We start from the raw sequence: 12,966 nt of genomic DNA on the forward strand, positions 1-12,966 counted from the left end.
TTAGTAATAAATGGTAGAAGTCAAAGAAATCAAAATATTGGCTTTCCTCTAAAGCCATTCAAGTTTTATAAAAGGGAGGAATGGCAGTTGTTTGAATTTCTCTCCCAAATGGCTGACAAAAAGGGAGGAGTTGGGCAGGCTTAGAGGGTCTAGAAGAGCAAATGCCTGCCTGTTCAAGGGGTCTGGGATTGCAGAGACTGGAGGTGGTCCGGGAGGAACACTGAGAGAACTTATTGAGCTGAGTTACTCAACTGAAATTACATGAGATGAAGGCCAGTCCTGGTGAATGCTGCTTTTAAACAAACCTTGTTCTGCTGGAAAGGTTGTATCATCTCACCTAACCTTCCTCCCTCCATTCTGAATGAGGGCCAGGCTATTGAAGTGCCAACAGGGCACTGGGCTTAAGAAAGGGAGAGGGAGGTATCCCCAATCCCTCAAAAATCTGTGAATGGCAGAGCCTTTGGCAAGCTGGGGACTGGGGGCAGCCAAGAAGCGACCAGGCAGGTTGGCAACACATACCCTGTGCTCTCTAGACTCTCTTTGTTTTGCCGCAAACATATGACAACAGTGAGTTGAACTTTCACAGGGACTGCCTGTCACTTTTTGGGTGATTTTTCAGAAGTGGAAGGATCAGGCCAACCTCTTCTATCAGGCTTTTTAGCAATTCTTGTAACTATTTTTGCTTTATTGTTGCTATTGTATTACAATGTCAGCTCTTAATTTTTCTGTTAGTGTGAAGCACTATTTGAATGGTAATAAAATATGTAGAATGTCTGAAATAACACAACAGTCATGTGAACTTTAAGTTATTTTTATATTGAAACAAGAAGCAATTTTGTCTGTAGGAGGAGAGAAAAATATAGCTCTAAATAGCATCATTACTAATAGACTACACACCTCAGTGAAGCCTACGACCCAAAAACAAAAACAACAAAAGGCCACAAAAAAAAAGTCAGATGGAAAAAGCTGAAGGGGAATTTGCCCACATTTCCAGAAAGAACACAGGGAAAGTCATATATTCAAAGCTGCAAAGACAACTGGGGTGTATGTCTAAAATTAAGTTATAATGAGTGGCTGCTGTGCCCCCAAAAACCAGCTCCATGGCACAGCCCCAAGGAACATGACCAGAGAAGCCCACTTACATACTGCAACAGAGAGCAACACATTCCTAGTAGGCTGCAAAAAGCATTTTGGCTGAAATGAGCCATTCATAGGCACTGAAAAGGGGAGGATTCTTGCACAGATTTTCCTTCAGGTGAAATTAGTTACAGCTAAGGTTTCGGGCTAAGCAAAAATGAAGATCCAGAGATCTCTGCTAACAACGGTTTGGTTTTTTTCTGCCCTGAAGGTATGGGAGGGAGCACAGGTTTGGTGTTGGAACCTGGACGGACTGTGATTTGGGGTACAGAAGGGGAAGCGGGTTTGGGTTTGGGTGTCTTCTCTGTTTTCTTGGTAGAAAGGTCCAATTCTGTAAGAAAGAAAAATGAAATTCAGCAGTGGTGCTGAGGAAATGGCAATTGTGACTGTCTAGAACAGCGATTTTAAACCTTTTTCATCTCACAGCACACTGACAAGGCACTAAAATTGTCAAGGCACACCATCAGGTTTTTGACAACTGACAATGATGGTGGTAGAGGGGCTAAAATCCCCCAATTGCCCTACTAATAAATGACACTCCCCAAACTCCCATGGTGTGAACTATGTGAACTGTGCCACGGCACAGTGGTTGAAAATTGCTGGTCTAGAAAGCAAGATTTTGGGTAATCATCTCAAGGACCATGGCAGACCACATGATTTGTTAGCAGAAGGTCCCAGGTTCTATCCCTGGCTGTTAATGGCAGGGGCTGTGATGCGACCCCTTCCCCAATGCCTAAGACCTTGCAGAACTGCTGCCAGTCAGAGAGGGCAATACAGGTTTAGATAGGCCAGTGATATGTGTCAGCATATGGCAGCTTCATGTTTTCATGAGTTCCACCTACCACTTGGAACCCCTGTCTTCTGGTTTATATTGGCTGGTGTAAGGGAGTCCGAAACATTCTTTTGTTGGAGGTAGAAAAAGGTACAACAATATCTGGCACAGAAAGGGGGCAGTATAGATCGTGAGCTATCCAGATGGGATGCAAAACTTTCTCCTCTTATTCTCCAGTAAAGAATACTGGAGAAAAGAAAACTCTCTTAGGTATGCACATTCTCAGGTGCTCTCCATCATCCCAGAATCCTTTTCCAGTTAGTTAGATAGCAACCCCAGGATGTGTGCATGGAGGATTTTGCATGTTTCAATAGTGAGACTATCAGAACTGCCAGGCTCACTAAGAAGGAAGAGTCTTTGGTCCAGCATTTGTCTCTTAGTGAGGGACAGCTAGAAACTGCACTATTAGGTGGTCAACAGAAATATTCAGGACTTAAGTTCTCTTTGTGTTACTAATGTAAAGATCAAGTTACTCAAGAAGACAGCAGCGATGGCAGTGAGACTCCTGCAGACTGTGACCACTTTTGCAATCTACACAGCAGGTGTCCAAACCAGCAAACAGGATGCTGATTCAGCCCAAAGGATCACAGGCACAACAAAGCTGTTAGTGACACTGCAGTTTCCCAGCAGAGCCTGGCTATGTGTGGGGCGGCTATGTGTGGGGTATGCCATGTTGGACTGGGAACCAGAACTGTCACTACACATTCTCTGAGCCTATAATTTTTGTAAAGCTGCAAAATGCAGACAAATGGATTGTAAAATGTTGACAAAAAGAAGCTGCAAAATGCTGACAAATGGAAGGCCAGTGCTGGCCACACACAGCTGGTGCTGCCCCTTCTTTAGAGCTTGATGTGGGAGAAAATGAGGTACATCTGAACTAAAGGCAGTTACAGCATTTGCAACTCAGCTCCACTGCTCTACAAATGTGAGGCCGTCTTCACTTAGAGCAGAGGCTCACAAACTCCCCTGGAGTTTATGCCCGGAGGTAAGTCTTTGTGGGGAAAACAGCAGCGACACAATCTCCAGAATCATGCTGCTGCGGGGCAGAGGAGGCTTTTTCTAACATTCCCTAACTGCTGCCAGGGGTCATGGGGAGGTGTGAGAAGTCCTGCAGAGCCCTCTGCAAGGCTCTCCACAGCTTGTAAACAGTAAAAAACTGATTGTGACCCACTTCCAGTTTCATGATTGCTACCCAGAAGTAGATCACAATCAACTTTTTTACTGTTTACAAGCCATGGGGATCCCTGCACCCCCTGGACCCCGGTAATAGGTAGGCAACATTTTAAAAAGCCCCTTTGCCCTGCAGCAGTGTGGTCCTCGGGAACATGACGCTGCCTTCCCCCTTCCTCCACCCTTTAAGGTACAGAGACTGAAGTCCTCAGGCTGGGGTGTCGCAATGCCCAGGTTAAGAATCTCAGCCCTAGGGAGAGCCTGTGATCAGTCCAGCACTGATATCCCTTGGTTTACTCTCACCTTTTCTGTCTGCCTGTTCACCGTTGGTCTCATCAACTGATGGAATACTGAAGGCCACTGGCGTCCGGCTAGATGAACTGCTGGATGAAAGTGCTCCAGGTGATAAGAGCGATAACCCAGTCGTAGTTCGTGACTCTTTGGTGCTAAGGACAGACACATAGTTCTTATTAGGCCATTAAATAAACAGTAGTACCACATGCTCTGTAGTATGGCTATGTTCTGAAGCAAATTCATCACCCGGGGCTGGCTCAGGACATTTTGCCTCTCCGTGTCATAAGATCCCTTAAAGGATGCAGGCACCAAACTTTTGGATACAGTTGATCCAAATAGTGCACTCCAGCACCCTGAGAAACAATTGCAGGATATGCTGTGGTGTGCCTCCTGGATTGCACAGCACTTCGCTTGCTCCCCTCAACCCATTGCCCAGGGACTGCTGGGGTTGCTTTGCAGCTGGACTGGCCTTGAACCCACCACATGTGGAACTATACTCATGGAGGCCAAATGAAGAAACGTTGCAGCTTGGGATCCCACAACACCAGGTCACTCCTTCCCCTGCCCCTTCCAAGTTTCCTTTCTTGTTTTTTCCACCACACTCTTCAATATCCAGCAGTATCCAGCTTCCATGCCAGTATGGTGCTAGGAGCAACAATAAAGGCTACTGCCTTTGCGCCCTGCTTGTAGGCTTCCTATTGGGACCACTGGTTGGTGAATGTGGGAAGCAGGATGCTGTGCTAGATGGCTATCCAGCAGGGCTCTTCTGATGTTCTCAGAAGCAACTGGGCACACTGTGCAGAAGTGACACAGGGCTTGCTTAGGTGACTTAAGGTTTTGCCCACCCTTCTCTCTACTTTTGGTGCACCACACTCTGGACTGCCACACTTTGGCCTAACACAACCTACAACTAAGTGAAGAAAACACCAGGGGAACTGAACCCATCTATTAGCACAGAGTAATCATCTATTAGATTAGAACCCATCTATTAGCCATCTGTTAGCCATCTATTAGCCACCTTGAGCTTTTGGAAAGGTGGGGTGTACATATTTTAAATAAAATAAATAAGCTGATCAGTCATGATAGCACAGCCCCCCCCCCCCACACACAAGGCAGTCATTCATGAAGTTGTTACTGACAAGTGCATAGAGCTTTCTAAATGCTTACCTTGAAAGACTTTTTATTTTACCCGCTCTTCAATTCCACATTATGGAAGCGTGAAATGGACAATGAAAGAATTATGTTCTCCTCAGGCAGTTTACAGACTCAGCATTCAGAGGTGGCACTTAACTCTTTGGCTCAGATCCATTCCTCTGCATTCATCCCCAATGACTCCCCACCAAGAACAAAGTATGACAACCTCAGGCCCTCCTTTCCTCTCCCACTGGAATAATGTTATGGGGATAGTGTTTCTCCCAAACAGAATGTGTTATGCCACTTCCATTTTTTTTGGTATGAAAGTCACATGCACACACAGGGGGAAGGATACAGTGCAGTGGCCAAGGGCAGAGCACAATGATTGAGGAGGGAAAGAGGTGGTGGTGAGGGAAAAGGTGCAACAAAACAAACTTCCTTGTGGGGATACTTAACAGTACTAGGAACAGGGAATCAAAACCAAAGCAACTGGTTATTCACTTTCAGCCATTCACTTTCAGCTGTCTGCAGCATAAGCTCTAAGAAGAGCAATGAGGAGAAGCTCTAGCTGCATAATAGCACAAGCATGGAGCAGGAAGAGGACAGACATAGGGAGATTATGTGGGTTTCCCAGAGAGACCTGAGGAAGTGGGAGTTTCAAGGTGCAGAGAAGGAAGGAGGGAGAAAAACTTGGGAACTGGAAAGGAAAGAAGAGAGAGAGCTTCCTGGGGTTTGTGTCACAGTGAAAGACTGAGACTGGGAATGGCTCTTTGCAGACTGAAACAGGGTCACAGGCAAGGGGTGGGCCCTGCAGTGGCTGTGAAATCACTTCCCCTTGTGACGGGGGAGCTAGTCTCTGCCACCAAATCAAAACCCTTAACCAATACCCCAAGCTAGGACATAGGAATTTTCCTTGTTCTGGAACCCTCGGTGGATCACTTAAAAGGGTTTGTTTGATGAAAGTCCGAGGCTGATCTCAGGCCTCCCCTAAAATGTATTCAGAAATAGAATAAAACCACTCACACATAGCACTCACACCAAGAGAAGGAAGTGGGTCATCAATCTGACCGCACACAAGACAGGGACAGTGAAAGATAGTAGGGAATTAGTGGGTCACTGGTGAGGTTGCTCCACAGATTAGATTTACCGATCTGTATCAAAAGCTGGATAAAGTGGCAGGAAGAGGACTTTGAAGCCAGTTCTGAGGATTAGGCAGTAGCCTGTGTTCATTGGGGGGGGGCAGGGCAAGAGAGAGCTGGAACTGCTTTCCCAGGGAAAAGGGGCACTCAGTAAGGCAGCCCACAAAGAGTGGCTCTTCTGCCTGCACTGGAGCAGTTGCTTCTGTTGTGCTCAGGGAGAGGGATGGGAGAAAGGCTGGAAAGAAAAGGGAGAGGGGTCACCGGTCCTGGGTACTGGCTGGCACTGGAGTCCTTGGGTAGCAATAGAAATGAGGCTGACTTCATCATCCAGTATGCCCAGCAACAAGACAAGGGAGAACACTTGGGTTGTGGGATGAAGAAGAAGAAGGAGAACACGAGGGTCTGGGGTTCAGGGTTTTTATGAGATTTCCCCTTATGGATTCCTATGGGATCATTGGTGGGGTGACTTACTCAGGGGGCCTTCCTTTGTTCAGAATGGCCTTTGATGGGTGCTGCCTCCCTTTGCGGAGGGTGTGGTGGCTAGCTTGGGAGGTCTGCTGGCTCAGTAGCATGCCTCCCTGATTGAGTTTAGCCATGAAGTTGGTGAGCACAACCAGAGTTGTCCTTCCTTTGCTTTGTTAACAACGTTTTTTCCCCCTGCATCAGGACTAGGCAACAATGGCCAGCAATGGAGCCCCACCCCCACCCCTCCCCAGCAGCAAGGGAAAGCTCCACCTATTGGGGCTTGGGGTTTCAAGTGGCGAAAAAGAGGAATGGGATCAGAAGCGGCCCAGGCGTGGCTGCCATTGCCAAGCATCAAGTGAGGGGGAGATAGACACATGCAGGAGAATTTTCTGTCATGGCACCAGTGCTCAGATTACTGGATGGGAGGGCAGAGGGGGCCCAGCCTGTTAATTCGTGCACCTACTTTAAGCTCCTGGTTTTAGAGGACTATGGGAGGGCCTTTAGTTGGCAAAAATCGGGTGTAGTCGGGGGTGATGCTTGTGGATTCCATTAAGAGCCCTGCCTTTCCCCCATAATTCAAGCGCTGCATGACAAACAGAATCTGAAATGTACCTGACCCCACCACTCCTCGGTCTTCAGTGGGCAGCTAAACCTTTTCTGTTTCAACAGGAGTTGTCAGAGGCAGTTTTGCATGAGAGAAAGGCTGCTTTTACTCTGTTTACTTTCTTGTTTTGAATTACTGGATTGCGATTATAGTAATATTTGTTATTTTGAATACATTACTCTTACTGTATGTTTATTGGAGTATTGCTTGGCTGCCCTGAACACGAGTGAGAGAAAAGCGGGCTATGGAGTAGAAAAGTTAATCATCCCTGTCCCAGCCTAGTTTTACCCCAACTGTCCCTTAGTTCCCAGGTTCGGGCCTTACGTGTCAAGATCTGAGCCGAAGGGGACCTTGCAATCTCTGGACAGATTGCTTCTCCCTCTCCCATGGCAATCAAATCCTACACACAAACGGAGGGACAGGAAGGAGCATGCATCTCCCCTGGCAACCGCAACCTTTTCTTTGAGAGCGGTTCCTTCACTCTTTGAGGCTATAGCTTTTCATTTCATAACCTTATGCACCAGAGGAGTTCACAAGATCAACACAGCTCTGGTGGCCCCACCACCCCCACAACCACAGGTATGCACAAATGCTATAAGCAACTTGCTTCTCTTGCACAGTGGCCTCATAGTTGATTTCCCAGAGTTCACTCATCCTAATGTGGCAAAGTAAAACGTTATTCTCCTGCATGCAAAGGAGTGTGAAAACTTCACAGTTTTTCACAGCCTCCCGCTTGACACAGGCCTCACCTCTTTAGCAGCCTTGACAGCTGAGAACTAATTCCACAGCAGCCCTATTAGCACTCCTGACTCAGTCACACATTTCTGCTCCTTCAAGCACAAGAAGGGAAGATGCAAACCATCCACTGTGGCCTTCAACACCTTATAGCTGGCAGATTAAAATAACATCCATGGGGGTAAGCAGGCAGTATCAGGGTGGGCGAAGGAGCCTGTCTTGAAAATGTGGGGGATCTTAAGGTTGTTAGGTTTCCGCAAAACAGCACAAACAACGAATCTGCAAATCTTAAGACTTGAGTAACATTAAGATTAGACTGGTTATTTGGGATCAATATATGATATTCAACCAACCCCTGCTACTATAAACACATAGCACTTTCTGGCTGCAGACCTTGCCTTAGGCATCTCCTGAGTTTCCTTCACCATCCTTTGTTTTCCTAGTTCCCATGCCACCTTGGTCCTCTTGTAGCACACATCTTGCCCCCAAGTCCATTCCATTCCTGCTTTCTTGGTTGTGCTGGCTCTTCTGCTTCCTGGCCCTCTGACACACTGCCTCTTCTCTCTCCAGACAACCTTCAGCACATGGCACAGCTTACCCCAAGGATTACCCCAAATGTTTTTCCCAGGCAAACCAACATTCTACTTCCCTCACAGCAGCTTCCCTACATTTCAACAGTTCATGAATAGCCTTTCTCCCTCAGCTGTTAGAATGCTTGTGAACATTCTGTGGCATCACAGCTGCTCAGCTAAGTTAATGATTCGGTGATCAAGATGTGTACGTGTATGAGGTGGTGGGGATGTTGCATTCCATTGTTTTAAGTTCTTATTAATTTATGCATTAACCTTATTAATTTATGCATCTCAGGCCTCCAACTTTATCTTAGAGACTCAATGGAAGGTGCTAGTCAGAGCCCCAATGAGGTACCAGGCATACATTACAAGTGAAGTTCAAGGAGTGGAGAACCTGTTCGTCCTACCCGTCATGACTTTTGTCCTGAGTGGAACCCACCTTTGATCTGGGCTAGTAGGCTGCAAGCTGCGATCCGGGCTGAGAGTTGGTCCAGACAACATCATGGGGACAGTGTGAGATGTGGGTTCTAGAAAGCGAGGGTGCATGATGCTTGGCACTGGGGTGCTGGCAAGGTCCCTGGAATGACAGATAAATAGCTGTGAGAACAGTATTGGGGCATATGCATATATACAGAGAAATGCGGGAGATCCTTTGTAGTCAAGGAACAGTACTTTCATACAGAACTTCACCTACTCACGCCTTGCTTGTCCATCACTATAGCAAAGAACAAACAAGGGAGGCAGCAGCTCCCTCAGTTCCCCTCCTGTGAGAAGCACCTATTCAAACAGCCATCACATCATACCATAACTAAGCTGAAGTACATGAACACGCAATGTCTGCAGACTCTTCCCCTCACTTCCTCTCATCTCCCTTGGGGTTTTCTTAGATTATGAGCCCCTTTGGGATAGGGCCCATCTTCTTATTACTTGAAAAGAGCCATGTACACAAAATGGCACTATATAAATCATCATCATATGTGCAACCTCCTGATTTTAGAAATGGGCTATGTCAGAATGCCAGATGCAAGAGAGGGCATCAGGATGCAGGTCGCTTGCTGTCTTGTGTGCTCCCTGGGGCATTTGGTGGGCCGCTGTGAGACACAGGAAGCTGGACTTGATGGTCCTATGGCCTGATTCAGTGGGGCTGTTCTTATTTTCAGGATTAGGTATTGTCTTCCAGAAAAAAAGCTCACAAAATGGTTCATACAATAAAAGAAACAAAGGATCTCCTGTCCCAAAGGGACACACCTCTTAAAAAAGACACACAGAGACACCAGCAACAGCCCCTGGCAGGGATGCTCTGCTACACAAGAACATAAGAGTCCTGCTGGATCAGGCCAAAGGGCCATCTAGTTGAGCTTCCTGAATCTCACAGTAGCCCACCAGATGTCTCCAGGAGATGTCACAACAAGATATTGAGGCTGAATGGGGACAATCACTCTTCTTCTGCTCAATGTAAGAGAGCCACTGTTTAAAAGGTACCTTCTTAGGTCAGCTGGTAGAGTAATAAAAGCAATAACAACAACAATAGTAATTATAACCTTCTCCATTTCACCCCTAATTCATATGGTCAATCCTTTTCTCTCCTCCCTATCTGGAAGAATCCATAGCATTTCCACAGTTCCCCCAAATACACCAGTGTCAGAGATCCAAGGCAACAGGTGTCCCACCTGTCACTTTTTGAAAAGCCTTCTCAACAGGTGTCAGAGGATACAGGTGAATGCTCCCCACCCCTTGAGGAGAACAGTTGAAGAAAAAGGGGGCAGAGAGTAAGGGGGGAGAACTGTGGGGATGAGGCCTTTCCATTTCTCCCTGTCACAGGGTAAAGCCAAATAGTGAACTTTGGAAAGATGCAAAGGGGGTAAAATCTGCCCACCACTCTAGACGACAGGAACCCCATGATGAAAAACCACCTTCCTCCTGCTGAAGGCAGTTCTAAGGCTGTAGGCAAGGGGCAACATTTTCAAAATTACCCTTCTGCCACTCATAGTATTTATTTACTTCATTTAGATCCCTCCTAACCAAAGTCTGCTCAAGCAGTTCATGAAAGCATACTTCTAACAAAAATAAAATGAACCAAAATTAACAACAAAAGCTAAAGATAGCACTAAAAGCATGAGAACAGTGAAAAAACAGTAACAGTTTGAATAAAAGTCTGTTGAATCTTTAAAATTGGCTGCATTAAAACAAGATCTACTAAGTAAATCAAGTTTTCACTTGGCAGCCAAAAATCATTGATGTGGGCAGCAGCTGTACAGAACTAAGGCAGGGCCAACAACTGCGCCAGCCCCACCAAGGACACCGGTGCCCTCCTTGCCACCTGCCTTATTTCAGTAGGCAGGACACTCCAGGGAAGAGCCTGGGGCTGCAATCCTATGCACACTTTCCTGGCAATAAGCCCTACTGAACACAATGGGATTTACTTCTGAGTAGACATGCATAGGATTGTGCACTTAGTCAGTGGCGTAGCTAATGATCGTGTAGCCCGGTGCCAAGCTCAAAATGTTGTCCCAGAAGTGATGCCACAACCGGAAGTGACATCACACCCTGGCTTTTTAAAAGTGAAAATTGGGAGGAATCCACCTCCTCCCCCTAGCTGCTCACCACCCACTTGGTCTGCTGCCTCCCCCCAGTCAGTGGCATAGCTAAGGCATCTATCTGCTACCCGGGGTCAAAGAAGATTTTGTAGCCCCCCCCCCCCTGCATGATGAAAACAAATGTAATAAAGGAAATAAACAAAAAGTTATTGGTTCCATGCTGTATCATAATAACATCTCATTGGCACTCAGAGCATTCAGTCTCATAGGTCAGTTTGGAGTTAAGTAAATCCACTTTTTGTTCCATAAGACAGTTGTGTTTTCATTGTCTGGTTAATGGGTCATAACTTTTGACAGAATACAGATATTCCAGTGCAGTTTGTTTCATTGCACTCTGCATTAAATTACCTTTCCAATGATATATAACATGATGGTATTATTCATACAAACCAAGATTTTCACCATTTTGGTCACTAGTGTAAAGCTCAGCTTGTTGTCCCCCTAAAGTTTGATGCCTGGTGCAACTGCTACCCCCTGCACCTCCTTAGCTATGCCACCGCCCTCAGTCCATTATTCTTCAAACATGAGGAAGACTCACATGGAAGCAAGTCATTCTTGAAATTCCCTGGTCCTGTAAGCAGTAAGGGGTTGCAGCTCAGTGGAGTAGCACCTGCTTTGCATACAGAAAACCCCGGGTTCAATTTCTGGCATTTTTAGATAGGGCTGAAAAAGACCTCTGCTTGAAACCCAGGTAGCACAGCCAATACTGAGCTAGATGGATCAAGGGGGCTGACCTGGCATAAGACAGCTTCATGCATCCAATGTCCCAAGCCACATAGAGTTTCCTGGGATAATACCATGCATTATGCCTGGTAACACACGGAGCTGTTTCCATACTGGTGATATCAGCTATGCCAGTCAACAGCCCCTGTTGCCTGGGCACCCTCCCTGAAGTCATGTTGGGGAGGGTGTTCAGATGGATGGATTAGTGTGGCAGCTGCTTTCAGAGAACAGCTTTTTAGAGACAGGGAGAGCCCACGGTGAATTCTAAAAAGAGATTCTAAGTAACATTCACCATGGGCTCCCCTGTCTCTGCAAAGTTGTGCTCTGAGAGCAGCTGCCATACACGCCATCTGTCACCCCACAGTGATTTTTGTACCCAGCTAAACAGAGGCAAAATCTGTCAGAAGCCTATGCTATTGAGTTTGTAACACAAACATCCTTCCAAAGGATAAAAATGGATTTTGTAACTTCCTGCTGGAGAAGTGATAGTTCACAGTAGCTCTGCATCAAACCAACCTACACCCCTATTTCTCTCTAGAGATCATAGTTCTCTTGGTTGGCTTTACACACATCCCAGCACTTTAGGATTCTAACTGCCCTCGAAGTGGCTCAGCTCATATCAATGGAGTGATTGCACCCTGGTATCATGGCTATCTTCAATTAAATAACACTACACTGCTTAGATTACAATCAGGTGGTGATTGTGCAGGTACGCACTCATATCTGGGAAACAAACATGTCTGAAGCAATAGAGATTTCCCAAGCAGAAAAGGCCACATAGAAATACACAGGGCTCCAATGGTGTTGCACGTAGAGGAGATTCTTCAGGAAGTCAAAGAAACCTGTGCCCTTTTGGTACCTCCATCTGCATATTTGCATGTCTATTAGGAACCAAATCCTGTTTAGACAGTCACTTGGGAAAAGAAGAGGCTTCCCACTTCCTACCATTGTCTATTTCTGAGAAGGCAACTCACACATTCAGCAAGATGAACCTTTCTCCCTTGAGCTAGGCCAGCAGTCAGGCCATCAGCAAGGAACTTCTTGTTGCTGCTGCAGTCACTCTTTCATCACTAGTTGGCCATTTTATCATGCCCAGTCCTCAATAGTCTGGAAACTTTTCTGCTCTAGCAGGCATTCAGCCTGCCAGCGGTTAGAATTTTATTGTGCTCTTGGGTTTACTTCCTTCCTGACTTTATCTGATGCCTCTTGCCACTGTGCTGTTACGTTATTCTTTTTTCAAATGGTTGTGAGTTGCCTTAAGTACTTCTGTGAAAGCAGAAAGGTTGGATACAGGGTTGGATACAAGGTTGGGTTCCATTCCAGAACCCCCAGGGGATTAAAAAAAAATCAAGTTATAGGTGAGAGATAATGGCTTGCTTAAGAATTGTGCCTGAGGTATAGATCTGAACCAGGTTCATGCCTTGTTCTCTGTCTATAATACTGCACTAGTTCCCCAGAGACACACTGAAGATCCAGGAGGGGCCACACTGAAGGGCATATCTAAAGGTTATAGGAAATGAAAAGATTGTACCTCTGTAAAGACCACTAAAAGAATAATTTGCTA

The 12,966-nt window shown here is 46.2% G+C and overlaps 1 protein-coding gene across 1 annotated transcript in view; it reads right to left on the bottom strand.

Moving 5' to 3' along the window:
- Positions 1 to 917: 917 nt before the first annotated feature.
- The window catches only part of LRGUK (leucine rich repeats and guanylate kinase domain containing), a 64,798-nt gene continuing 52,749 nt past the window's right edge, over positions 918 to 12,966 (bottom strand). Inside the window, exons 19-21 of the mRNA XM_066633862.1 lie at positions 8,522 to 8,659; positions 3,443 to 3,585; positions 918 to 1,468 (exon numbers count right to left, since the gene is read on the bottom strand). Of these exons, the coding sequence (XP_066489959.1) occupies positions 1,272 to 1,468; positions 3,443 to 3,585; positions 8,522 to 8,659 (478 nt within the window). The 3' untranslated portion in view covers positions 918 to 1,271. The remainder of the gene's footprint in view (positions 1,469 to 3,442; positions 3,586 to 8,521; positions 8,660 to 12,966) is intronic.

Source organism: Tiliqua scincoides, chromosome 7 (assembly GCF_035046505.1).
Source record: "Tiliqua scincoides isolate rTilSci1 chromosome 7, rTilSci1.hap2, whole genome shotgun sequence".
NCBI lineage: Eukaryota > Metazoa > Chordata > Lepidosauria > Squamata > Scincidae > Tiliqua > Tiliqua scincoides.